Genomic DNA, 26,675 nt, shown 5'->3' with positions numbered 1-26,675 from the left:
ACCATAAACATTTTACCCATTTTGAGAAACTCACATGCTTGCATGAGCGTGGATACACACATGTGGAAGTCAAGAACTAGAAGTAGTCCTTATCTCTGGATGAGGGTTTGTGGGTGATTAAAGACATTTTTTTCTTTGTATTTACCGCATACCCAAAGATACTTCATTTATAATAAACTTCTCGTGACATACATTGAGCTAACAGTGATTGAGACGTGACTTATTTCTGGTTTCTTGTTGCTTATTTGTAGATCACTCAGCCTTCTTTCCTCAGTGGAAATCGAGTCACTACGATGTGGTGGTGGGCGTGTTGTCAGCTCGCGGTAACCGTGAGCTTCGGGATGTGATCAGAAACACCTGGCTGAAGCACTCGCTGCAGCACCCAGCCCTGAGCGCGCGGTAAGTGTTCTGCAGCTCCTCACCTGCTCCGACAGCGCTCAGCGCCCTGTTCTGAAGCACCAGAGGTGCTGATTCAGAAATGAGGCCTCTCTTCCTGGGAGAAGCAGCTTTTCTTACCCATTGTTGGGCCCCCGAAGTAGATTTGACCAGTTCGAAGCCAGTGGCTCTTTGGTTCCAGGCTGAATATTTGTAGGCATGGAGTGTGATTTCTTTTTTGCTTTGACCTAGTCTAGCAATCCCTAAACGTTTCCACCCCAGAGTCCTTTCACCAACTTCCCAGAGGTGTCGACTGGGGTGTAGTGTGCGCTGTGCTCGTGCCTCCTGCTGCCGGGGGTGGCTCAGCCTTTGGTTAGGAGCTCAGGGCCTCTGTCTGTTCTCCACCTAGTGAGGGGCTGGTGAAGGGAAGCTTAGACGCTGGGCTCCCAGTGATGCGCAGACACTCGGGCCATGAGCAGAGAGGGCCTCTGGGGAGGGCTGAGCTGGCGCTTTTGAGTAGCAGCGCAGGTGAGTTGCAGCTGTGAGTTTCTTGTCACTGGCAGTGAACATTTGGAGATTCCCTGTCCTCACGGCAGCATTCACTGTTTTCAAGCCAGGTTTTTTTAGCGCATGATCACAGTGACAGTGGAACTGTTACCCAGCCACCAGAGGCCTCAGCCTTGTCACCGCTTTCAGGTCCACCTCCAGGGCATGCACTTCCTGCAGGCTTCCCATCTCGGAAAACAGGGACTCCTACCAGCTGCTCAGACCAAAACCCAGGGTCACTGTGGCCTCGCTTCCATGTGCCACATCCAGTCCCTCAGGGTCCCTTGGTGCTGCGTTAGGTCAGATCTGGAATTGGGCTCCTCTGCCTTCGCCCGCCCTCCTCATCTGGGTCTTGATCACCCTCACCTGCATCATGCAGGAGCCTGAGGGGAATTTCTTGCTTTTACCTTTGGCCCTGTACTTTTTATTTTCCGAACAGCAGCCAGAGTGATCCTTTTAAAATCAGTCAGATGATGGCTGTTCATTCCCCTCCCTGCCTTCTGTGTCTGCAGAGGCCTGACCTTACCTGCCTCTCTTCCCCTGTGCTGCTACTGAGGTGCACTCTGCTCCTCTCAGGCTGTACCCCTGCGTCCCTGCCGAGACCACGGTTCCACTAACTGTCCTCCCGTGCACAGGGGCGGCGCCCGTTCCTGCCCCGCCGCCTCTGCCCTCCTTGGGCTGTGCTGCCCGCTCCACTTGCTGGCACGCTTTGTGTTTAGATGTCCACTTAGGCATCCTTGGTCTCCCCACTTCCATGAGGACAGCCTCTGTGTCTTCACTGCGTGGCCTGGAGTGAGATGCGCGACCCTCAGAGCTACATGTGATAAATGGAATCGCCATTCAGACGTTCACCAGCAATTTATCTACCTTCACAGCAGTTCTTGCTCTAGATTTAGTAAGCTTGGTTTGTTTTATGAAAGCGATGGGCTGTCTGTATACAAATAGGTACCAGCTAAAGGCACCTTGCTGGGAATGATCACATGAGTTTAGTAAGAGCATTTAAGACAGCTGGAAGAGAAGACCTGGTCGATACACGCAGTGACTCAGGGTGTCTGTGGGCGTCAGGCTCTGTTCCAGTGCTGGCCAGCTGTGTGCGGGGTCTGCCCGCGTGGCCTTCGTGGAGGGAGTGTTTCCGGGGTCATGGCGCGCTTTCCTGCCTTGCCTTTCCCTGGGAGCCAGACACAGCACTAGACACTGTGAGGCCCTTCCCCAGTTCTGGGCCTTTACACCATTTGTCGATCTCACCTGTTTGTAGGTGTCCTTCGTACGCAGGTCATGCTCTGTCGCAGAACACAAATGCAGACACAGGATAGCCCTGGCTTTTGGAGGGTTCGCAGCTTGGAGGGAACTGGATGAGGTAGTTTCGCCAGGAACTATAAATAGGTTTAAGACAGCCTGGGGTGTTTGGGGGCCAAGGGACTGATGAGGGCCAGTGTTAGAAAGGCAGGGGAGGAAGGAGGGACTGAGGTCGCATGAGGCAAAGCGGGGAGGGGCTGTGCCTGGGGGAGCGGGCAGCAACCAGAGCAAGCTGCCGGCGTGTGGAGGTCGAGGGAGCTGGGCCTGTTCAGCCAGGGCTGCTGCGGGCCCACTTAAGTGGTGACCTGGTTGGGGAAGGAGGGACTAAGGTGACTGTGAGCTCTTGTCGAGGTGCCAAGTGAGAAGAGCAGCTCGCAGGGGCAGGAGGCTCGGTGGTGTGCTGAGAAGGCACACTGCCTGGCTGTCTGGAAGGAAGGGCTTCTGTGCACATGTGGGTTCATGATAAACGTAACGGCGAGGAGGTACGACACTTCATCCGTGACAGAAGGCACAGTACGCCGAGTGAATTCCACGTAGTCAGTCGGTTTGTTGTTTGCCTGACTCTTGTATCTTAGCCAACTTTTGGTTTCAACTGACAAAGGAATGTTAAAGGGTAAGACTGAAAGATATGTCAGACTTTGCTGGGTGCTGTGGCACACATCTGTAATCCCAGCAGATGGGAGGCAGAGGCAGGAGGATTGCAAGTTCAAGCCCAGCCTCAGCAACTTAGCGAGGCCCTAGGCAGCTTAGTGAGACCCTGTCTCAAAGTAAAAAAATAAAAAGGACTGCAGTTGTGGCTTAATCGTTAAGCACACCTGGGTTCAATCCCTAGTGTCAAAAAAAAATATGTCAGAACTTGACTGTCAGACAATGAAGTCAGCGATGATTTGGCTAAATTGGATCGTACTCTTGAACACTGGAGGATGTTTCCTTAATTTGGGGAACCATCGCAGTAACGGCTATGGGTGCATCACATTACATGTAATTGCATTATTAACATTTTTCCATACTTTGTTGAATGGAGACAGTCAAGACAGCAATGTGTCCAGCCCTTCTTTGTGCTTCTGCCAGATTCCAGGGTGTAAGTATTCCCACCAAGGAAATTGCACACCACTAATGTGACATTGCTGAATGCAGAATGGGAGAAAGATGCTAGTAAACCTTGCCTCATCTCTCTATCATACAGCTGCAGAGACAAATAACCTCAAGCACACAGAGAATAGTAAAATAGAGTAAAATCAGAGAACGGTGAATCTGCGCATTTCCTTGTTTGTGATGTATTTAGTGGTAGGTGTAGTTCTGATTTTTAATAAAGGCCGTGCTTCATAGTCATCTCACAGCGTTCCTGTGAGAGTGGCCCTGGCAGGGTAGGACACACCTGCCAGGGGGTGTGCAGGCGAAGGTGGCTGGCAAATTGTTAGAGGCCATGTCTGAACTAGAGACCAGCTTCAGAGTCGTCCCTGGGGTGAACGACACTGTCAGGGAGAGGGAGTGGAAGGAGGGCAGAGTGCGAAGAGATCCGAGGGCACCGCGCCATTCTTTGTCGTCTGAGTGGTGTTCCTGGCGGAGGAGGTCGCAGAGAGGTGGGAGCCTCCCTTGGGGTAGACTGATCTGGAGCAACGGGAGTGCCTGCGGGAACAGAAGAAAGCAGAGGAGGACTCTGCGGCCTCAGTGGTTTCTGAGAAACTGCCTCTAGGGTGCTTTGCTCTCGCAGCGCTTGTGCATTTGCTGCAGCGGGCCAGACACTCCTGCCTGCTGCTGGTGCGGCCTTGCAGCAGAGGCCCGCTCGGCCCGCGCGGCGGTGGGCGACATGCAGATTGCCTGTTCCCCGTTTTGCTGACTGGAAGACCGCCGGCAGGCATTGGTCCTCGTGAACACTGCATCTCAGAGTGAAAGCCTTGAGTGGTGAGGAGGTGGGTGCGGGTGTGGCGAAGGTCAATGACGTGTCCATGCCCACGTGTCCCTCAGCGTGCTTGTGAAGTTCATCATAGGCGCCCGGGGCTGTGCCGTGCCTGTGGAGGACCGAGAGGACCCCTACTCCTGCAGACTGCTCAACATCTCCAACCCAGGTGGGCTGCCCCCCAGCTGCACTGACAGCTCTGACGCCGAGTCCAGTCGTCTCCCAGTTGAGAGGCATGAAGTCTGTTTTTAACAGACTACATGTTTGTCATCAGAATTTGTGTTTTTGGGGGCCAGGGTTGTGGCTCAGTGATAGGGTGCTTGCCTAGCATGTGTGAGGCACTGGGTTCCATTCTCAGCACCACATATAAATAAATAAATAAAATAAAGGTTCATCAACAACTTAAATGCTTTTTTAAAAAATTGTGTTTCTTCCTTCTTGACACAGCGACTAATTACTCAAGGCATCTGTAGAGCTTCTTGACAGATACAGAATTTTAGGATCCTAAAATTCTGTGATATTCAGATGCATATAGAAATTCTTTATGCTTAGATAAATCATGAATTACTGAATTTTGAACTTTGGAAACTGCTGATTTCACCAGTTGATTTATAACAGTCTTGATACAAATATTGTAAATCAACTTTCTCTTAGAATCATTGCCTAAGCTTCTACAAAAGGAATCATAAATTTTTAAAATGCAAGTAGTGTTTTTTATTTCTCAGAATTAAAAATGTGTGGGCGCCCAGTATGGTGGCACATGCCTGTAATCCCAGGTGTTTGGGAGGCTGAGACAGGAGGATCACAGTTTGAAGCCAATCACAGCAACTTAGTAAGACCCTGTCTCAAAATAAAAAGGGTTGGGATGGAGTAGCCCAGTAGTAGAGCACTTGCCTAGAGGGTCAGAGGCACTGGGTTTGACCCCCAGTAACCCGCCCCCCCACCCCCACACACACAATTTGCCGGGTTTCTGGTGAGGATGAGGAAAGCTGATGTTAGTTAGGTTTTCTGTGTCACCAAAGAACCAATTTTAGGACATTGCTAACCCTTTTCAGCACTTCCTATTATGTTTGTTTGTTTATTAGCACTTCCTGTTATGTTGGGCTGTGACTCCAAGGGAGGTTGAACTTTACCCAGTATTCAGTGTGCTGAGTACCACTTCTGGTATTTGAAGTTTGTCCGGCCTTTGTAGTTACCTGAACCTCGCTTTGAGAGGCAGTGCTAGTGTACTGGTAAGGTGTGCCCTGCAGCCGGACCTGCCCTGCTCTGGCTCTGTGGCCTTCCATGCCTTCCTTTCACCCCTGTAAACAGGGACAAGAAGAGCTGCCTCATGGGGGCCGAGAGGTGGACAGGCCGCTGAAGTGTCTGGAAGGGATCCTGGGAGGTGGAAGCAGGACTCGCCAACCCCATGGGGGGGTTTGTGCCTGGGACAGTCACAACATAGGTGGCTCTCTGTATTGTTTTATTTTAAAGAGCCTGCCTTTTTATGAGGTTGGGTTTTAGCTTTTTAAATAAATTGGGCTGTGTATTTGGGTCTGTTATAAAGCGGAGTTTCTTACTTAGGATGTCTAATGAATTAACATTAATTAATATTACTGTTGTAAGCAGAATGTTGTAATTGCGTTCTTCTGGGGAGGAGTCCTTTAGCTTTCACTGGAAGCCCAAAGGGTCTTGAACTCCATAAAATGTTGCATTGTCCTATGGCAAGTTACCACTGAAAACCAAAAGCAAACACAACCAGAGAAAACCCTTACCTTAAACTAACTGGAACTTCCATTCTTAAGAGCTGTTACCAACAGCAAAGGAGTGGACCTTGGCATTAGTAGAAAATTTCAATGCATATGATACATGGGTCACAAATTTTTTTAACTATATAAAATCTAAATTAATACAAATCTAATTTTATCTTTTTGACTACCCTGGAAGCATTTACGGTTATTTCAGTGCCTAAAAGGACGTGAGGGATTAATGATGATACTATGATGTGATTAATAAAAGCAACAGAATTTCCTGTGTCCACGTAGCTTGAGTGCAAGACATGCTAAGATAGAAAATTCCTAAGACTGTTTGACCTGTTCTACTTTTTGTATGCTTCTACTTTTTGTATCCTTTGTTTCTTGCATGTAGGAAAGAGAAAATTCTGATTGCTGGCTGTATTTGGAGTCTAGACTCTGACGGTGCTTGCCCGGCCCATGACGGACTGCCGTCTTCCTTCCTTCCTGCACATGTCTGTCATTGAGTAGGATCCATCATTTCCCTTTAGTCACATTTTATTGAAGATCCAAGTGTAAAATAGCTCCTAGGAACTCTGAGGTTGGGATCTAAATGGTCTCCAGGTGTGTGGAAAGAAATTATAAGGCTTTAAAATTTTTAAATTTATTTTACCTTTTTTTGTGTGGTGCTAAGGATCAAACCCAGGGCCTTGTGCATGCTCGGCAAGAGCTCTACCACTGACCTACACCCAGCCAAATATGGTTTTCATTTATCTGAAAATAAGAAAATAATAATCTGTTAATACCAAACATAAAGAGTGACCAAAATGTACGTTCTTACTTTGTAAGTAAGTATATGGGTTTGCAGGTAGATTTTTTTAAATTGATGAAGTGGTGTAATCAAAATTTGAACGGTGTACATCTCTAAAAGAGCTTAATATAGTAACTTAAAAATACGTTTTATATCATTTCTCAAAGTAGCTCTGATATTCTTGTCCATATCAAGTTTCACATGACCCCTGATGATTCATTTCTGGTAACTAGAGAGAGGAATCCAGCAGGCCTGGGTGCGGTCGGCGCCCGGGGGGAGTGGAAGCAGCACTGGCCTTGGAGTCCTTGCATCTGGGTTTGGTGCCTGCTCCTCCACTTTCTCCAACTTTGGGTGACCTGCTTTGGTTTCTTAACCTGCAGGTTGGAAACAGGCCCCACCCAGGAATCTGTGAAGACAGTGCTGGGGAAGGTGACCAGAGACGCCAACTGTCAGTGTTGTGTGGCATTTTGGGGATTTGCCTATCAAGACCAGATTTCATGACTGCAGTCAGTACTGCTTGTATGACTTCTGTTCATCCAGCTCTCCTGATGACTTGAATTTGGTATTCTTCTGTGGTTTTTCACATGCATATGCACACATGTGTGCAAACCCCATTAAAGCTGTCCTGATAATTGAATGGCTTATTTAGATTTGGCTGAAAATTTCATTCTTAAATTTCAAAATAGGTTTTGTTGTTCTGGGCGCACCCTTGATTTTCAAGCATTAGAAAAAAATCTGCCATTTCTGAAAGAATCATAGTAAATAGTTACCTAGATTTTGCTGTTAAGTCCACTTCACTACTTTTTTTTTTTTTTTTTTTCCCCTGATACTGGGACTTGAACCCAGGGGCACTTTACCACTGAGCTATATCGTTACCCCTTGATTTTTTGAGACAGGGTCTTGCTAAGTTGCTTAGGGCCTTGCTGTGTTCCTGAGGCTGACCTCGAACTTGCCAGTCTCTTGCCTCAGCCTCCAGAGTTGCTGGTATTACAGACTCCACTACTTCTTGTTAGTAAAGTAAAAGGTCATGTATGTTTGTGTAAAACCCCTATTCTCGTAACTTTTGTAGTTTTGAATCAGGAGATTGAGGCATTTAGCCTTTCTGATGAAGGCTCATCAGGGCTCTCTGAGGACCGAGTCGTCAGCGTGAGCTTCCGAGTGCTCCACCCAATTGTCATTACCAGCCTCGGAGTGTTCTACGATGCCAGCGACGAGGGTTTCCAGAGAAACATCACGGTCAAGCTTTACCAGGCAGAACAGGAGGTACGTGCCGCCTCGACCCAAAGCCCAGCTCTTCCTCCTGGGGTGCACTAGGCTGGGAGACCAGGCAGTTCTCTCTGGCTGGAGAGCCCCCTTTCTTGCCTCACTGATTGAGTACTTTGTAGTGTGATACATTATAATGCTGGTTTGGGAGAGATTGCCTGTGAATAAATGTGTTCGATCTAGAAGACATATAACTAACTAGGCTAGATTAGAAGTTCCCAGCCTAAACTCCCCTAAAGCCTCAAGAATTTCAGCAGCTAGTAATGGATATAAAAGTTTGGAATTCTTGGGATAAGAGTATTGCATCTCTTCCAGCCCTTAAAATCTGTAATACAAGGTTAATAGCTGCTTCAGATCTTTTTTGTAATGAGATATATGGGAAATAAAAGTTTACAACAACTGAGGTGACCTGAATTTGGGGACATCTGATCTGAAGAAGCAGAGGACAACACTGTATCTGAGAAGACCCGTTTGGGAGTCCCCATGCATGGAGCCTTGCTGAGGTACTCTGGTGCAAGGTTCCTTTGCTTCCTGTTTTCAGACTCCCTTGTCCCGTGGTATCCTTCATCCTTGTGGTTAGTAAGCGGTGTGGTGGCATTGTGCCCGCCTGCCCACTCTCCCCTGATGGGCACCCAGGCCGTGTCCAGGAGTTTCTCCGCTTTATCCCTGTGATGAGCCACATTGCTCGGCCTTAGCCTCCTGTTCCCAGGATGAATTCCTCTTGGTCAGTGCAGTGTGCTTCCCAGCCAGTGCTGGAAGTGGTGTTTCTTAATGAACGTTGAAAAGTCTGGTCTCTTTTCATCCAGTCCTAGAATCTGTTTTTATGGCAAGTGTTTATTCCATTTACATTTAACATGATCATTGGGGTTTTTTTTCATTTTGCCATTGGTCTTTTGTTCTACCTTTTTTCAGGTTCTCGTTTTTCCTCTTCTGCCTTCTTGTGGTTGATTGAATATTTTTTAGAATGCTCTTTTTAATTTCTGTTCTCCCTTTAGCTTTAGCTCTTTGTACCATTCTCTTCTGTGTGCACGGTTGCCATAAGAATCACAGTATATGTTCCAAACTTAATTTCTGCTTCTGTGGTTCCTTCACACATAGCACGGGAGTATCTCCTCCACGCCCTCCGCTGTTTCCTGTGGTTGCCTGTGGGTTTCCTCTGTGTGCACGTCTATCCCGCGGTCCTGATCACGATGTTTGCTTTAAACAGCTGAATGCATGTTAAGGGAATATACAGGAAAATACTCTGATGTTTGCCCACATATTTACCATTTCTGATGTTCTTTATTCCTCCCTGAATATCTAGTTTCCATCTGATTTCATTGTCTTCAACCCAAAAATAACCTTTAGTGTTTCTTACACACAGGTTTACTAATGATAGTGATTTAGTTTTCATTTTTTTGAAAATATTTTTGTTTTACTTTTATTCTTTTTTCCCCTTTACTATTATGGGATATTTTCTGGATATGGAATTTTGCAGTTTTTTTTTTTCCTCTAGTATTTCAAAAAGGCATCCCAGTGTTTTGTTTTTTTTTTTAATATTTTTTAGATCTTTATTTTCATTCATTTGTTTATGTGGTGCTGAGAATTGAACCCAGTGCCTCACACATGCTAGGCAAACGCTCTACTACTGAGCTACAACCCCAGCCCAATCCCAGTGTTTTGGTGACAGTTGTGCTAGGGAGAACACAACCATCGGTTGTGTTGTTTATGTGTGATGCGTGTGCAGGGTGGTGTGTTTGTGTGCGGCTGCCTTTAAGATTCTTTCTGTTTCATTGTAAACAGTCTGGATGTCATGTACCTTGGAGTGCTTTCTCCTTGTCTGTCACGTTCAGGGTTCGCCAAGTTTCTTTAACCTCAAATGCATCTCTCTTCTAAAATGTGGGGGATTTGGAGGACCTTCTCCATTGCCACTTCTCCTCTCCACTTCTCCTGGGGTTCCCATTCTGTGTGTGTTACTGGGTTCTGGGTTGGTTTGTTTGTTTTTTGAACTGGGGATTGAACTCAGGGATGTTTCACCACTGAGGCACATCTCCAGCCCTTTTTATTTTGAGACAGGGTTTTAGGGCCTCCTGAGTTGCTAGAATTGCGGGTGGGTCCCCAGATCTGGCTGTATGTGCGTGGTACTTCTTTTGGTATCATCCTGTTTGTGAACCAGTGTTCATTTTTCCATTGATTTTCCTGTTTTTCAGATTTAGATAATTTCTGTTACTCTAAAGTTCCTTTACTCCTTTGTCATTTCAATTCTGCAATTAAGCCTATCCAAGGAATTTTTTATTTGATTTGTTTTGTACTTCTCTTCGATTTCATTAGCTCACTTCTGCAGTTTCTGTTTCTCCAGACTTTCCTGTGTGTTCATTATTTTGAGTGTGCTTCTCCCTGGCAGACCCTCGGCTGCCGTTAGAGAGACTGTCTTAAAACCCTTGTCCGCTTGTCCGAACACCTGGAGGCTGCATCATCTTCTCTCTTGAGAATGGGCGACATTTTCTGGTTCATCCTCTGTCACATACTTCAGCCTGTGTCCAGATGCTGGCATGAGTCACCGAGGGAGCTCTGGTCCCGCTGTCTTCCTAGGAGAGTGCTGGTTTTCTTGTTCTGTCTCAGCAGTTGTACTGGCCAGACTCAGGCTCTACGTGCTTCCCTTGCCAAGGACAGCGACTGAAATCTCTGTTCAGTTCTTTGGGCCTCAGGTGGGCTGCTCTGTTCCCCTCACACGGTGCTTCCTGAGCCAGCCGCAGGTTTGGGCAGAGTTCACAGGAAGATGTGTGGCCCTCCCTCTGTGGCCCTTTCCTGCAGGGGTTTCCTCTGCAGTTTTAGCTGATGTGTTTGTGAAACTCTGTCCTCTTCATTCTTCAGCTGGAAAAACTGCAGGTCTGCACTCACTCTCAGTCACCCTAGAGTTGTGCCTTCAGACAGAGATGGAGTGTGCACCCAGTGTCCCTTCTGGTTTTGATTCTCCTCCACGTTGGGTGGAATTCCAGTGCTTTCAGGTCAACTTTTTTGTTTTGTTACCTATAGCATAATCAGTCTGATAGTGCTGGAAACAGAACTCTGTTTTCTCAAATATTTTTGTATTGTTACTGTTACTGTTGATTGTTAGCAACAGATACAGTGTTGGAGTCACAGATAGTGTACAAATCTACTTAAGATTAAGGGTCTATTTTGCACTTTCTCCTATTCTTTCTTCTTCTGGGCACCTGTAGTTACTGTGTTAATGAACATAGATACAAGAGAGGAAACAAATGATTCCAGCCGTTGTGATCATGGTGTGAAGAGCTTTTTCAGGTTACTCAACTCTAGTAGTCTGTGCTGCTGTGGTCAGAGATCTCGTGGAAGGGCTGGACTTGTACCTCAGTGGTCAGGGCTTGCCTAGCATGCCCTGGGTTTGATCTCCAGTGCTGCCAACAAAACAAAAAGCCAGGTGTCGTGACACATGTCTGTAATCTCAACCACTCCAGAGCCTGAGACAGGAGGATTGCAAGCTCAAGGCCAGCCTGGGCCTCTTAGCAAGACTCTGTCTCAAAAAGAAATTTAGAAAGCCTGGGGATGCAGCTCGTTGGTAGAGTGTCCCTGGGTTCAGTCCCCAGTACTGCTCACCCACAAAAGATTGAATTGATACTGGAGTTCAGAGGGGTGATAAATAACTCTGAATTCCGCTGTTGTCCTTCTAGAGGTTGGGGTTACTCTTGAATTTTTGCAGTACTTGTCTTAGTGCACGTAGTCTTTTTAAAAACTCTCCGTAATGCTTATGTTATCTATCAGGTAGTTTAGTTCAGATACAATAAATACTTTGATCATGTTGAATTAACCTTGTGCTTTTTAACCGGAGAAGTCTGTACTCTCTGCTTTGAGGATGGACAGGTCTAAGGTGGATACTGAAGGGTCCATGGGTAGACACAGTGCCAGAAGTGTCCTCCCTTCATGAAAGAGGTGGTGATAACCCCCTGAGGCACTCATGGTTGTGACCCGCGTGGTCTTGACCACTGTGTTGGACGCCTCCCCATGGTGACCTGGTGCATACACGTAGTCCCACCGTGAGGTCCTGAGCATCATCCTGTCAAGGTCTCTGTTTTGTTTAAGATTAAATTTCTTTTTGCCGTCTCTCTGTTCTTCCTTCTCTGAAGAGTCTGGAGGCTCTCTTGAAGGGGCTTTCGAGTGCTCCTGCTCTCTGGCGTCTGTAGTCTTTCTTCCGTCTGTTCCTCACCCTCTGGAGCCCTGGGAGTCTGCGGTGCCAACTTGTCACCACCGCTCTTGCCTGAGGGCTGCGTTTCGAGTTTCTTCTTAAGGTTATGTGGATTAGTTGCATCTGAGAACTCCATGACAGGGTGGCTTTTTTGTTTTGTTTTGTTTTGTTGTTGTTGTAGGTGTGTGTGTTTTATGCAGTGCTGGGGATCCAACCCAGAGCCTCACACATGTGCCACAGAGCTCCACCCCGAGCCACAATCCAGCCCTCATGACAGCTTTGATTATCTTACATTTATTTAATAGCCACAACGGTACTAGAAAACCCCAAAGTTGCTGAAACCGTGGTGGCACGGCCTTGGCGACCATGGTGTGGATTTTGCAAGTGTGTGTCCTCACGTCTCTCTCCTGTGTGCAGGAGGCCCTCCTCACGGCGCGCTTCAGTCCTCCGAGCTGTGGCGTGCAGGTGAACAGGCTGTGGTACAAGCCCGTGGAACAGTTCATCTTACCAGAGGTAAAGCCCAGGACCACTGTGGTCCCCCACAGGACGGGTGTGCTGCCGGCGGGTGGCTCTGCCGGACGCCGGCCATGGGTGAGGAGTGATGTGCTGGGCGGAAGCGCTCGCATCTGTCCTCCAGAGGACTTGGGAGGCTGGGGAAAGTCTCGCGCGTTGCCGTGTTTGCTCATTCAGCAGACGACCACGCGACTGTCCCCCTGAAAGCCTAGTGGGAGGTGCTGATGGACAGATGAGACACAGACATTTGGATAATTCAGATTGTTTGCTTATCCAAAAAAGGAAGGAGAAATGCAGTCCGTGCAGGCAGGATAATGGCAGAGAGGCAGGCCACGTTTCCAAGTCGAAGGCAGCTTTCTGAAGGGTGGCGCCCTGGGCCGGGGTCCAGTCGAGCAGACGTGTGCTGGAGCCTCCCACCCTGCCTGTGGGCCTCAGCAGTCCCGCCCGAGCTGGCCAGCATGTGCCACTAAGTTATCCTTTGTTTTGGATTAAGGTGGTGGCTCAGCTAGGCAGTGCTGCCAAGCTTTGGATCTCAGTTTTTGAGGAAAACTATTTATTGGTTAGTTTATACACACGTTGACCCAGAAAGCATTTCTGTGTGCCGCGCATGGGCCGCATCCACGCTCAGGCGAAGTGCTGCCTGCTGGGCCGCTCACGTGCTGTGGGCGCCTTCCTGTGCGCAGCGCTGCCCGAGGTGTCTTCCTGTCCCTGGCTGGCTTAGCTCCGTTGGACTGAAGCAGGTCAGGAGAACCCTTCCTGTCCGTTCGCACCAGGATGGGCAGAACCTCACTTAAACTGGTTCCCACACAGAGGGTCACTTTGTCCCAAGGGACAGGAGCACTGGTGTGATGTTAGGTGCCTGCTTCTCACAAAGATGTGAAAGGACTGGTCTGGGAGTGGAGCGGGTGGACGCGAGGGTGTGGCAGGCGCGGTGGGTTCCATGCGACTGAGTTGGAGCCCCTGCTCTGCCGCTTGGGGCTTGCGACACTGCGAGGAGCTTGCCCTCGCTGCGTGTTTCCTCTGGGCCGCAGAGCTGTACCGCTCAGATCGGAGGGCCATTCCAGGGAGCCGGTGGGTCCAGGAAGGAGGCTGCTCAGAAGGCCGAAGTCGGTGTTCGCACTCACTCCCGGGCCGCTGCTCCCTCTCTGGATTGGGTCTCGTTCCTTAGGAGCAGCTTTTCATTCGGGGCATTCTGCCCGCGGGGGCCGTTTAGCGATGCTTGGAGACATGCCCAAGCTGGAATCTGGTGGCTGAGGGTCAGGGACGATGCTGCACGTCCTTGCTGCACAGGGAAGTGACCTGGCCAGTGTCAGTGGTGCTGAGGTTGAGGAAGAGAAGATTTCTTGGGATTTCTTGGGAAATCCATGCTGACGTGTTTAAGGTGAGCTCTTGCGATGTCCTTATTTTACTTTCAAGTAATTTGGCAACAGAACAGCGGGGAAGCGATAGGAGGACGGTTTCTGAGCCAGGCCTGGTGGCACATGCCTGTGGTCCCAGAGCTTGGGGTGCCGAGGGGTCTCCTTTGGGCCAGTGAACTCCTCTGGCACTGCCCGGTCAGGGTGTGTCACAGGCGCAGTGGCACTGGGTGTGCTGAGGGAGCAGAGGGAAGAGGGTCAGGTGAGCAGGCGGGAGAGAGCTGCGTCTCGGGCCGTGGTCTCGAGTCGAGGAGGGGCTTTCCCTTGGCGCGCCAGCGTCTGCTGTGCGTGGCCATTACCTCCCCTTCGCTCTTCAGTTCTAGCCTCCTGTTTTGCCTGCTCTTCTGGGCCATTTCATCTGTGACCCTGTGGGCCGGTGGCCCGTCACCACAGCCCAGACTGCTCTCCTTCTGGCTGCTTAGTACTTTGCCGGCACATCCCAGGGGCTCCTGACGGGCACATCCTCTCCCTCCCGCTGCTTCTCGCCTCCTGTGTCTCCAGCCGTGGGTCTGGTGTCTCCTCCTGAATCAGAATCGTGGGGCACACGGCTCTCAGGTCCCCGCGTCAGCCAGTCCTGCCACACCTTGATTCCAGTTAGACCGTGATCAGTGCTTCCAGACCGCACCCTGCTGAGGTTCTAGAAGAAAGCGCAGATACCAAGGGCAAGGGGCTGCCGTGATGGGGCCCACCTTGCCCCAGCAGCCTCCCGTGGCCGGGACCTGGCCCTCCGCTCGCGTTCCCGCAGTTCAGTCAGAGGTGAGGCTCACCAGGTGACGCCACCTGAACTCCGGAACTCAGTGTGCATGCCAGAGCGCCAGCTCATTCCTTTGAGTGGTGCTGGCTGGTTGGTGCTCGGAGAGCCCATGGCCGCTGTGGGGCAGCCTCCTCCCAGACGTGGAAAGGCCAGTCTGCACGTGACCCCGATGGCAGCAGGGGAGAGGGTGTGCTCCTTGATCCAGGAGGGTGAGCAGAAGGCTTCATGTCCTCCAGGGTTGCCTTCCTCCCCCTCAACATCACCTTCCTGTAGAGGCCAGTGGGCGTGCTGCTCTCAGGTTCCCTGTAGAGGCCAGCGGGCACACTGTTTTGAGGTCCTTCTGTAGAGATCAGAGGGTACAGCTTTGAGGTCCTCCGTAGGGGCCAGTGGAGGCATTGGTTCTGCCTCCTCAGCCCTGCTCCCATAGCTCTTCCGGTTCTGGAGACACTGCCTCCTCACAGGCAGCTGGTCTTGACCCGCCGAGGCAGCCCCTGGGCCCTCCCCACTCCCCAGATGGCCCTAGAGGTGCTTGCCCTTTCCCCAGCCTTCCTGCCCACCCCTGCCCGTGGCCGCTCTTCGGAGGCCCCTCCTGACGCAGATGTGATTGTGCCCCCATCGCCACGGGCTTCCTGTCACCGTGGGCAGCTCCCGCCCCGCCCTTGGCTGGTGCCAGCCTTCGTGTGGTTTTCTGCGTGTGCCGTGCAATGGCCTCCCACTTCTGACCGAGTCCCTGGGAGCAGGGCTTAGGTCAGCCGAACTTGCCCCAGCGGTGACTCTCCTCATCGCGGAGCCTCGTGGCGGCGTTTGTAGATGATTTCATCTTAGAACTGTAAGATGCAGGCTCTTCCATTTTTGTTTCTCAACTTCCAACACATAGCCCAAGGCTTGGTAAATCGTAGACACTGAGACATTTAGATAATGGCTCGTGTCTGGAAGAAGATTGACCCTGAATTTATTCGTTGGTCATGTGTACCTGGTTTACCTTTTTTTCCTAATTATCAAAGTATGGAAATGTATGAAAGTAAAATGTGATCACTGTTGAAAATTTGGCAAAATACAGAAAAGTTCAAGGCCACGACCTGCCCCATCTGTTGCTCAGTATGTTGGTGTAGGTCTCGCTGATCTGTCTTTTTTTCCCCTTCTGTACATGTGTCTATTTGTGAGACGGTTTTGTTTCTATAAAGCTCAGATTCGACCTCGAGTTTAACAGAGGGTTCAGGACACCTAGGAAGGAGTAGAGAAGAAAGTCGTCTCTCTCAGGGACAGCCGACCTTCTCATGCGTGCCAAGGGGGGCGCTCTGCCTTGCCACTCACCTCAGGACAGCCCTTTGAGGTGGCCATTGCCGCTTTCCGCTTCATCAAGGACTAAGCGGGGAGGACTCAGCCTGAGTGTGTCTGCAGGACCATGTCCAGGGAACCAAGGGCCCCGCCTAGCACCTCGCAGGTTGGCAGATGGTAAAGGTCAAGGGCACATGAGCAGGATAATGGCTGCAGAACCCAGGTTCTCCCAGTTCTGGTCTGTTTTAGCAAAGAAGTTTTACTGCTTTAAAAACGGTGTGTAAACCTCTGACCTGGCTCATCAGACAGATTCACCTTTGCCTCGTTTCCTGTGCTGCTGGCCGGATGAGACACTCCGAGTCCTGACCTCTTCATTTCATACGTGAAACTGTGCTTCATGTGCTGCACGGAGGTCATTCCACTTGGCTTTTAGTTCCACGCTGTGTTTGGCGAGTGGTTTGCATTTTTAGTTAGGTCAGGACATTCTGCTGCTGGGGGATGTGGTCGTTGAAAAGATGGCGGCTTCTTGTATCCATTGGGAACCATAAGTCGGTGGAAAAACAAGACGTAGCAGAGCGGCAAGTGGCATTAAGGAAATAAAACAGGTGGATGTGGTGGGCAGATTGGGCCTTGGTGGCTTATGTTTCTGGAGAAAGCGGAAGAGATGGCAGAGGAGCTGAGAGCTGCGTGGTGTCAGGAGCCAGCTGGGGAGTTGCCCGCGGCCTCCAAGTTAGAAGGTGCGAGGGCCCAAGTCCACATCAGACCTCGGGTGCGGGCGAGCTTGCTCCAAGTTAGAAGGTGCAAGGGCCCAAGTCCACGTCAGACCTCGGGTGCGGGCGAGCTTGCCCAGCTCAGCGTTCAGTAGTGGTGAGCAGAGAGACGCTTGTCAGGGTCAGTGAGGAAACACTTGTGGACTTGAATTTCAAAAAAATAATGTATGATGTGGCAAACAAACAACTCTGAAAAATGCTCCCAGTGTACACAGTATGCACAGGATTGAGACAAACGCTCTGTAGAATTGCACAGAGAGTAACAGGAACAGGAAACGCAGGCACCAGATGGCACAGAAGAGGACAAGGCCGTCCCTAGAAGAGAACAGCCCTGGGGTCAGAAGTGACTGCACTCCACACCGGGCATGCTCAGAACTGGTCATCGGGTAGTGGCAAGGACTTTTGAAAAGCACATATACAAACCTCACCCTAAGAATTTTTCCTCTGGGAATCTAGTTTTTTAGAAAAACAAGTTATTCAGGGAAAGCAGACGTTTACACCAGAACACTCCCACGCTGAGGCGGCAGCTGCTGGTAGCCCGGATGTCTGCCAGCAGGGAGTGTTCGGGTACGTGGGTGCCTCCACTCAGAGCATGCTGTGCCCGTCAGACAGAGCCACGGGGCCTGGCCAGGGGAACCGAGGCGTCTGCCAGGCCGCTGTGTGCTCTGGCTGGGTCTCAGATCTGACGGTCCTGGTGTTAGAGCTGAAGACTAAACTGATGTGTTTTGAAAAAAAGAAGCTGCTCTTGAGTCTTAACCTAAACACTTAGCGTAACCTGACTGTCAACAGTAGGGAAACTGGCTCACTCTTTTTTATCTCTTCCCCAAAGAGCTTTGAGGGGACGGTTGTGTGGGAGAGCCAAGACCTCCACGGGCTCCTGTCGGGGAACCTGCACAGGGTGACGGTGCGCGACGGCGGCGGCGTCCTCAGGGTCCTCACCGTAAGCCAGCCTTCTGTTGGGCTCTTCTTACACCTAAGCGTGTTCTAGAATCTACCCCATCCCAGGCAGTATCAAGTAAAGATTGCCATGTGCTGTTAAGTCGCCATTGTGAAGACGAAAAGCTCAAGTGTTCTGTGTGGTCCTGCAGTTCCCACACTGGTGACGTGTAGCCTTAAGACTGGTGCACATTTTGGGGACTGGGGATGTAGCTCAGAGGTAGACCACTGGCCGATGTGAAAGACCCTGAGTTTGATCCTATCACTGCCCCCAAAAAGTGCATCATTAAAGTGTAATATTTCTCAGTGATTTTAAAATCAGCGTTACTTAAGAAGATTGGTTCAGCAGTACTTAGAATATTCACTATCTCCCCTTAATAATAAAATGTCAGGTAAAATGCTATAGATAGCTGGCACACGCCTGTCATCTCAGCTACTTGGGAGGCTGAGGCAGGAGGATCACAAGTTGGAGGCCAGCCTCAGCAACTTAATGTGACCCTATTTCAAAATAAAAATGTGTAAAAAGGACTGGGGATGTAGCTTAGTGGTAAAGTACCCCTTGATTCAATCCCCAGTGCCAAAAAAAAAAAAAAAAAAAAATCTGAAAAATAAAGAGAAAGAAGTTTTGAGCCAGGTGCAATGATATATACCTGTGGTTCCCACTACTTGGGAGGCTGAAGCAGGAGGATCACTTGAGCCCAGAAGTCTGAGACCAGCCTGGACAACATAGTGAAGACCCCATCTTAAAAAAAAGGGGGAGCAGGGAATGGAAAATAAGGTGGAGTACTTGCTTTTATTTATATTGCTGAAGCAAATCTGGGGTTTCTGATTCTCCTGTTTCTCATTTATTCTGATTTACTTCAAATTTAAAACATGCAAATCAGGTAGGTAAATGTCTCAAATGTAGGATAACCAGGAAGGTGGCAGTGGGCCTGGGTGGTCCTGTCAGGGACCCTCTTTCATTCCTGGGCCAACAGGAATGGACGTGGGGCATTCAGTCACACGCCCAGTGATTTCTTTGAATATTAATCCTGTTGGCAGGAATTAATTCCCGGATTGAAGAGAGCGTTCTGTGACATGCTGCTGCTGCTTGTTCTGAAACACTTGCTGCACCTGCTCTGTGGCAGGCATGTGACAGGCCCTCACGTCCCCAGGGGAACACAGCCCAGGGAGAGGAAAGGCACTGAGCAGACAGACTGATTGACATCACGTCCACGGTTCCGATTCCACCCTTTCTGAAAAGCCCTTTAAGTAGGAAGTTCTGTGGAGTTTATAGGTCGCTTTTAATTTCCTTATTCTTTAAATTTTTTATAAAATATTTCTTTTAGATGTTGATAGACCTTTATTTTATTCATTTATTTCTATGTGGGGCTGAGGATCGAGCCCAGTGTCTCAGACATGCTAGGCAAGCACTCCACGTCCACTGTCACTGCGCCTTCTCCTTCCTTTCAGGCTGGGGAGGGCGCGCTGCCTCGAGAATTCATGGAAGGCGTGGAAGGAGTTGCAGGTGGCTTTATTTACACCATTCAGGGTAAGCTGGCCGGTTGAAGAGCATACTGAACTTGTTTTACTAATCTTTTTGTATACTTTGATGTAAAAAGTGATCTTTTTAGTCCCTGAAAAAAATCAGCTTTATTGAGATAAACTTCACACACCATACAGTTCACCCTTTTAAGGTGTCAGGTCATGATCTTTAGTGTATTCATGGGGCTCTGCAACCATCCACACTGACTCAAGAACATTCCATCCTGCCCACTGGTAGGCATTCCCATTCTGTTCTCCTCCACCCCATTACAACTACTAATTTACTGGTTCTTCTCTGTGGATTTGCCTATTTTGAACATTTCTTGCAAATGGGGTGATATAATAGGTGGTATTTGCTGCTTTTGCTTAGCATAGCTTTTCAGGGTTCAGCCTTATTGACCAACATTTGGTTTTTAGCATTCCATTGGGTATATAATGCCATATTTTATATTTTCCACTTGTTAACTGATGGACAGTTGGGTTGATTCTGCTTTTGGCAGTTGTGAGTAATTTTGCAGTGAACACTCATGCACGAGTTTCTGTGGTCACGTATTTTCAGTTCTCGTAGCTAAATATGTGGGAGTGAAAGTCCCGGGTGCCCTGGTGACCCCGTGCGGCCCTGGAGGCGCTGCCAGACTGTGCGCAGCAGCTGCCCTGGTGTGCACTGCCCGTCACCCTGAGGGTTCCCGTTTCTCTACGTCCTCAGCACGTACATCGTCTGAGCCTTTTTAATATACTCATCCTAGTGGGTGTGAAGTAGGATCTCACTGATGCTGATCTGCATTTTCGAGATGACCAGTGATGCTGATTGAGCATTTTTCCATATGCGTATCTTTAGAGAAATGTGTCTTTCGGAATCCTTTTCCCAGTTTTTAAATGGGGTTAATTTCTTTCTTTTTGTTGGTTCTGGGGGTTGAATCCAGGGGCATCTACCCCTTTGCTACTTAACTTCCCTAGTGCTTTTTACTTTTTATTTTGAGACAGGGTCTGGCTAAGTGGCTTAGGCCCTCCTCAAAGTCACCGTCCGCCTGCTCAGCCTACCCTGTTGCTAGAATTACAAGTGTGTACCACCAGGCCCCCACCCCCCTCTCTCTATATATCCCAAAAGAAACCACCCAGCTGAGCTGCGAGCAGTGGTGCACACCTATAATCCCAGCTCCTCCAGAGGCTGAGGCAGAAGGAGCCCAAGTTTGAAGCCAGCCTAGGCAACTCAATGAGACCCTCTCTCAAAATAAAAAATTAGAAAAAAAGAGCTGGAGACGTAGCTCAGCGGTGGAGTGCCTGCCCCTGGGTTCAAATCCTAGTACTAGGTGCGTATTCCTGGGCCCCACCCCAGACCTCCTAGCGCTCAGGCTTGGGCCCTGGAGTCTGGCCTTCAGGAAGCACCCGTGGCCCAGGGATGCCTCGGGGTGCGCGTGTCTCAGGCAGCGGCAGAGGCAGCCCAGCAGTGCTGCCAGGGCTGCAGGCCCCGCCGTCCTCCGCAGCAGCGCAGCAGCAGCGCTGGCCAGACGTGCTGTGCCCTCCTTGCCCCTCAGCAACTCACTTCTGTTTTTTTTTTTTTTCAGAAGGTTTCTATGAGATGTTTGAGAAAATCCTGAAAGAATTGCTGCCCTAAACCCATAGGATCTGGGGAGAGTCCCTGTACACGTGCTCAGGACTCACTACCAGCTTGTGAGCTGGTAAATAAAGTGTCTTTTAATGACATTAGTAATGATTTTTACTATGAAATATCACAAATGCACCAAAAATAAAGAATAAGAAACATCTGGCTACACATTGTTCAGAATTAACAAATGTTTATTTTTTCTGTTTGCTTCCCACTTGTTTTTGGGGCTGGGCTGGAGCTCGGGCAGGGCCCTTGCCTAGCATGTATAAAGCCCTGGGTTCAGCCCCAGCACCAGGGGAAGACCAGGAGCCGCTGAGACGCCCTCCCTGTAGTGCTCCGGGCCCTGTATTCTCTGCCCCTCCAGGGCTGCGTGCCTCAGTGGCTGTGCGACTTCCTCCTGTGTAGTAACATTGCTGTAGACAGCATAGTTTCGAGTAGTGTACTTTTGAGTCATGGCTTCTGTGGTGCACACACATTGTTCAGTGGCCTTTCCCTCATTACCTTTCAGTGTCATTCCTTTTAACCTTCAAGGTCATGTTGATTTTTGGAACTGCTGTATTATGTAGATATACACCATTGGGCTGGTTTTCTCTTAGGGTCTAGGTTTTCTCTACTGTTACAAACAGAGCTGTGAAGAATGTCCTTGTGCCCAGGTCACGTGTGGTCTCCAGAGTCACATCCTGAGTTGTGCTTAGCTGAGCCACAAGGCGTGCACATCTTCAGCCCAGCAAGATACCTCCCCACGCTCCCCACGTGCTCTCCCACTCGCAGTGCATGGGAGCCATCTCCCTGCCCAAAGCTCCTAACAGCTGTCCTTCTGATGTGTTACTTTGGGCTTAGGGGTGCATGCCCATAATCCTAGTTACATGGGAGGCTGAGGCAAGAGGATCCAAAGTTCAAGGCCAGCATGGGCAACGTAGGGAGATCCTGTCTCAAATTTTAAAAAAAGGCCAGGCGTGAAGGTGCACGCCTAGAATTCCAGCAACTCAGGAGGCTGAGGCAGGAGGCTTGTAAGTTCAAGGCCATCCTCAGAAACTTAGCAAGGCTCTAAGCAATTTAGCAAGACCCTGTCTCAAAAAGGACTGGGGATGTGGCTCAGTGGTTAAGCACCCCTGGACTCAATCCCCGGTACAAAAAAAAAAAAAAAAAAAGGCTGGGAGTGTGGCTCAGTGGTATAGTGTCCCTGGGTTCAACCCCTAGTAACCCCACCTCCCTTTGGGAATAACAAACTTCAGAAACTTACACAAGTTCTGTCTCTGGGCCTGCAATGGCATCTCTCTACTGTCCTTTCAGAAGGTGATGCTCTCTTGCATAGCCTTCACACTCGGCCTCAGCGACTCGCCAGTCACATGAGGAGACTCCATGAGGAAGATGCCTTGCTGACAGAGGAGAGCAGTGTCCATGGTGACATCGTTTTTGTGGATGTTGTCGACACTTACCGGAATGTTCCTGCAAAGTTATTGAACTTCTATCGATGGTAGGTTGGGTGGCTAGAACTTGTTTTATTGGTCTTTTGATGAAGAAAAAAATGTATCAACATCAAACCACTGAGATTTCAAAAAATGGAAACTTAAACTTAAGGTAACTGCACACCTGGGATGTGACCTACTGTGTCCTGGTTCCTTGGGAAGACCCTTTATTTATTTGTAGTGGTGCTGAGAATTGTACCAGTGCCTCACACATGCTAAGCAGGTGCTCTACCGATGAGCCCCAGCCCCAGGCCTAGCCTCTGCTTTCTTATTTTGATGAATGAGTGTATTAATGATAGAAAATAAGGCAGAAACTAATCCATCTGCACTGATAGCTCTTTGCCTTGGGAGTGTCAAACTAGGAGTAGATAAAAACCAGTGAGTTTGGAAATGGCTCCTTTCAGCTGGACACATAGCAACCTACCCAGATGCCCCTAATTATATATATTCACTCCCAGCCACGTCACTAATCCAAGTTCTGCTCAACCAGATACCCACCTTATTTTTCCAATCTCTACTGGAAAAAGCTGCTCGCCTTGAGCAGGCACATTACCATGTGCCTATTCCCATCTACACAGGAGGCTGAAGCGGGAAGATTCCCTAAGTCACCACTTAGTTGCCATTACACACTTTTTGATGTATGGACAAATTAAGTCATCATCTTGTTCTTCCCAAGGATCATAAATAATAGTTTAATTGCTGGAAATTGTTTACAACGGTAGATTTCAGTGTTATAACTCAGTTTTTTTTTTTTTTTATTATAAAGTATCTTGACTGGAATATGAAAAGCAGCATAGAATGCATCTTGTACAATAACGTCCCACGTATGATACCTGCCCCATTGGACTGGCACTTACTATGAACACATGGGGCAAGGCTCAGAGTTTAATGGCGTGGCAGCCTGACGTGGACGCCCGAGACATCTGTTTGAAAACGTGTTCCTTCAGCCACGTACTTTTTCACTGTGCTCCTTTTCCTTTGCTTACATGAGCTTGGTGCTGCTGCTGTGTCACTTAGTGGACACAGTGAGGACTGTGACGGAGCAGCACCTGCTGAAGCCAGCGTTCTTGGTGTTACAGGAGTAAGACACAGTGCCCAGGTCGTGCAGGGGCAGCTGTGAATAGGATGCTAGTGAGGGGTCTTCACTAGTGTCACACTGGTTTCTTACACAGTTGTACCAACTCACATACCCTTTTCTGCCAACAGGACCGTGGAAACAACCAGCTTCAATTTGTTGCTGAAGACAGACGATGACTGTTACATAGACTTAGAAGCTGTATTTAAAAGAATTACCCAAAAGAATCTGGAGGGGCCGAATTTTTGGTGGGGAAAGTAAGTGAAAGATGGTTAGCTGTTGGCATTTGTGTACCTGAGCAAATGTGATTAATTTAGAGTGAAATGCGCAAGCCATTTTCCACAAGAATGTGTTTGAGAAATGCAGTTCCTATTAGATGCCTGGCTTACTATCATTACTCTGCAATTAGGGTAAAAAATCTGTTTAATAAAAAAACCTCAGGCTGAGATAATGGAGGAGAGCAAGAGATGTGGCTCGTATCCTTGTGCCCTAGAAATACATGGTGCTCGGAAGTTGCTGAACTGTCCGTTTTAGAGTGAACGTGACACATCTCTGCCATTCTCTGCTGCTTCAGGAGCACTGCGAAGGGCTAATGATTTGGTGGAGTTTTTGATTTTGTTTTTTAATATACACCAAATCATGAGAGCCAGGCTCAGTGGTGCACACTTGTAATTCCAGCAACTTGGGAGGCTGAACCCAGGAAAATCACAAGCTCAAGGCCAGCCTCAGCAACTTAATGAGATCCTGTCTCAAAATTAAAAGGTCTGGGGTCTTAGCTCAATGATAAAACACCCTGGGTTCAATCCCCAGTACCTAAATAAGTAAAATAAAACACGGTAGTACTGTTACATTTCCATTCAGAAACTTAGAACTTAGTATGTCTGTCTTTGATATAAAATACCACTGGATACGAATCCTTAGTTTTTTCTCACTGTTCTCTGCTCTTCAAGCTCATTCCTTTTGTAGTGGTAACAGAGGAGTCCAGTCCGACAGTGGCAGGATATGTCAGAACAATACAGAGAAGCCACATCTTTTTTTAAAATCTCAGTTTCAGGTTGAATTGGGCAGTGGACAGAACTGGAAAGTGGCAGGAGTTGGAGTACCCCAGCCCCGCGTACCCTGCCTTTGCATGCGGGTCAGGGTATGTGGTCTCCAAGGACGTCGTGGACTGGCTGGCCAGCAACTCGGGGAGATTAAAGACCTATCAGGTAACTGAAGATCTCCAACCTGAGGCAGCTCGCAGCGCAAGGTAGACGCAGTCCAGGGTGCCATCCCCGGAGCAGCAGCTTACCATGGGGAAGGCTTGCTGTTCTTCTGTTGGGAATCACTTGTCAGGGATTATTATTGCTCCAATCCTGGCAGTAAATTCTACTCCTGAGTAGAGCCCACAAACATAATCTGTGTGAATATAAAGATTGCTGTTCATAAGAAGGAAAGATTCTGGGTATAGTGTCAACCTGCAGTTCTAACTGGTCACTAGAGCCACTCTTTGCTATTAGTGCTGGATTCTAAGGTTCCTGAGAGGAGGGGCTGTCTGCTTGCTGTGTCGTCCTGTTACCATGCAGTGTGGTGCTTCCTGTCAGTGATCACTGCCTTTAGATGTGTATCCATGTTTGGCCTTAACAGAATAATAGCAAAAGAAGTGGAAAGACTGTTTATTTGGGAGGTGTGGCATCAGTCATGACCTTTACACTTTGGGGCCTGTGTAGGGTGAAGATGTGAGCATGGGCATTTGGATGGCAGCCATAGGACCTAGAAGACACCAGGTAAGCAGACCTGAGGTGCTGGCCTTGCAGTCCCAGGAGTTTTGGGATGAGGCCACGTAGTGCACGGCTAGCCTGGACCACAGTTCTGCTCTGGGTTTAATTCAGAACTGTCCACCTCATTTCTCATCCAGTATTTTTCCGAGTATAACTAAAAGGAAATGCTACAAATCAAAGTTCTCTGACCCACAAAGGAGAATTTGGTTTTCACAGAGTTGATCAGAAATTCTTTACAGTTTTAAAACTTAGAAATGTGCTGGCTTGAGATCCTGGTAGCATGGCAGTGTGAGGACCCGTGGGCCCTCCTGACTGGTAACCACTTCACCCAGTCTTCTGTTGGTAAGACGGCATTTTTAAAACACACCGACTGCCGAGCCAGAAAAAAATGAACCTGCAAAGACCCAATCAGAAAGTAAGAGCCGTGGAAGGAGGCAAGCTTTTCCCTCACACAGTACTGTTACATTCCGGGTTCTTGGCAGCTTCCACTTTGGACTCAGAAGGTGCAGGAGATGAAGGAACGTGCACTGTTCCTGTGAGAAGCTGCAGCTGGCTATGGCCCCAGTGCAGCGTACCCTCTACTCAGTGAACGAGACCATGTGCCCAAGTCTGCTTGGCAGCTTTGGTGGTCCTGTTCCCTTGTCATACTTTGTTTCATCTTTTACTTTGTGTTGAATATGATGTTTTTGTTTGTTGTACCTGAGAATTCTGAAGTATGCAGTCTTGGCAGGTCTGATTCTCCAGTGTGCTGCTTCTAGATTGTCCTCTGTAGCTTTTGCTCCTAATGTGTTTTCTTTCTGGCCTCACATTTTTGGAAACCAGGGCGTCTTAAAATGCAGCCCTGGTGTGCACTTTCTTCTGCCTGCACCAAGGGCACTAGTATCTGTGAATGTATCCAGTTTCTGCCTTGGGATTTTGGGGGGCTGCACATATTGTCCTGTTGGCCCCAGGCTCACCCAGGTGGAGCTGTGGCTCCAGATTTTCGGGGAGACTCTACTCCATCCCACTCGGCAAGGCTGGGATGGAGCATTGCCTTCGTTTCTCACACCCTGGGCCCTTCAGGGGTGCTGGCTCTCTGGCCATCACTGAGTGGTCTCTTGTCCTGTGCAGGCGTGACCATTATTTTAAAGCCGAAGGGTCCAGGTACCTTCAGGGCACAAATGGACTCCAACCAGGCTTTAAAGATTTTTAATTTTACCCAGCATTTGTTTGTTCTCTAATTCAGTAGGTTTCTCTGTTTTCTGTTGTTTTGCTGGAAACAGAAGACAATTCATGTCACTGAGGATTCTTGAATCCTACTCACCTTACCAGCACTGTGACCTTGAGCAAGTTAGTTAAGTCTCCTAATTTCAGTTTCTCATTTATGAAAGGGAAATGATCCCTAGTTCATGATTTTTTTTAATCTCATCAGGGGTTGAAACCAGTGAGCTACACCTCCAGACCCTACACTTTTTCTGAGAGAGCTAAGGTGCCCAGGCTGGCCTTTGAACTT

The 26,675-nt window shown here is 48.8% G+C and overlaps 1 protein-coding gene across 4 annotated transcripts in view; it reads left to right on the top strand.

The window, feature by feature from the left end:
* B3galnt2 (beta-1,3-N-acetylgalactosaminyltransferase 2) overlaps nucleotides 1-26,675 on the top strand; it is a 46,694-nt gene that overhangs the window by 6,784 nt on the left and 13,235 nt on the right. For 3 of the 4 annotated variants that reach the window (XM_047520603.1, XM_047520602.1, XM_047520601.1), the window contains exons 2-11: nucleotides 252-399; nucleotides 4,186-4,286; nucleotides 7,710-7,903; nucleotides 12,501-12,596; nucleotides 17,643-17,753; nucleotides 19,202-19,280; nucleotides 22,173-22,356; nucleotides 23,555-23,680; nucleotides 24,472-24,631; nucleotides 25,133-25,189. In XM_047520603.1, the coding sequence (XP_047376559.1) occupies nucleotides 252-399; nucleotides 4,186-4,286; nucleotides 7,710-7,903; nucleotides 12,501-12,596; nucleotides 17,643-17,753; nucleotides 19,202-19,280; nucleotides 22,173-22,356; nucleotides 23,555-23,680; nucleotides 24,472-24,631; nucleotides 25,133-25,189 (1,256 nt within the window). Of the gene's footprint in view, nucleotides 1-251; nucleotides 400-4,185; nucleotides 4,287-7,709; nucleotides 7,904-12,500; nucleotides 12,597-17,642; nucleotides 17,754-19,201; nucleotides 19,281-20,838; nucleotides 20,953-22,172; nucleotides 22,357-23,554; nucleotides 23,681-24,471; nucleotides 24,632-25,132; nucleotides 25,190-26,675 lie in introns of those variants that run through there. The other variant, XR_007104323.1, reaches the window with a different exon arrangement.

Source organism: Sciurus carolinensis, chromosome 12, assembly GCF_902686445.1.
Source record: "Sciurus carolinensis chromosome 12, mSciCar1.2, whole genome shotgun sequence".
In the NCBI taxonomy this organism is placed as follows: domain Eukaryota; kingdom Metazoa; phylum Chordata; class Mammalia; order Rodentia; family Sciuridae; genus Sciurus; species Sciurus carolinensis.
This window is presented reverse-complemented; position numbering and strand designations above follow the sequence as displayed.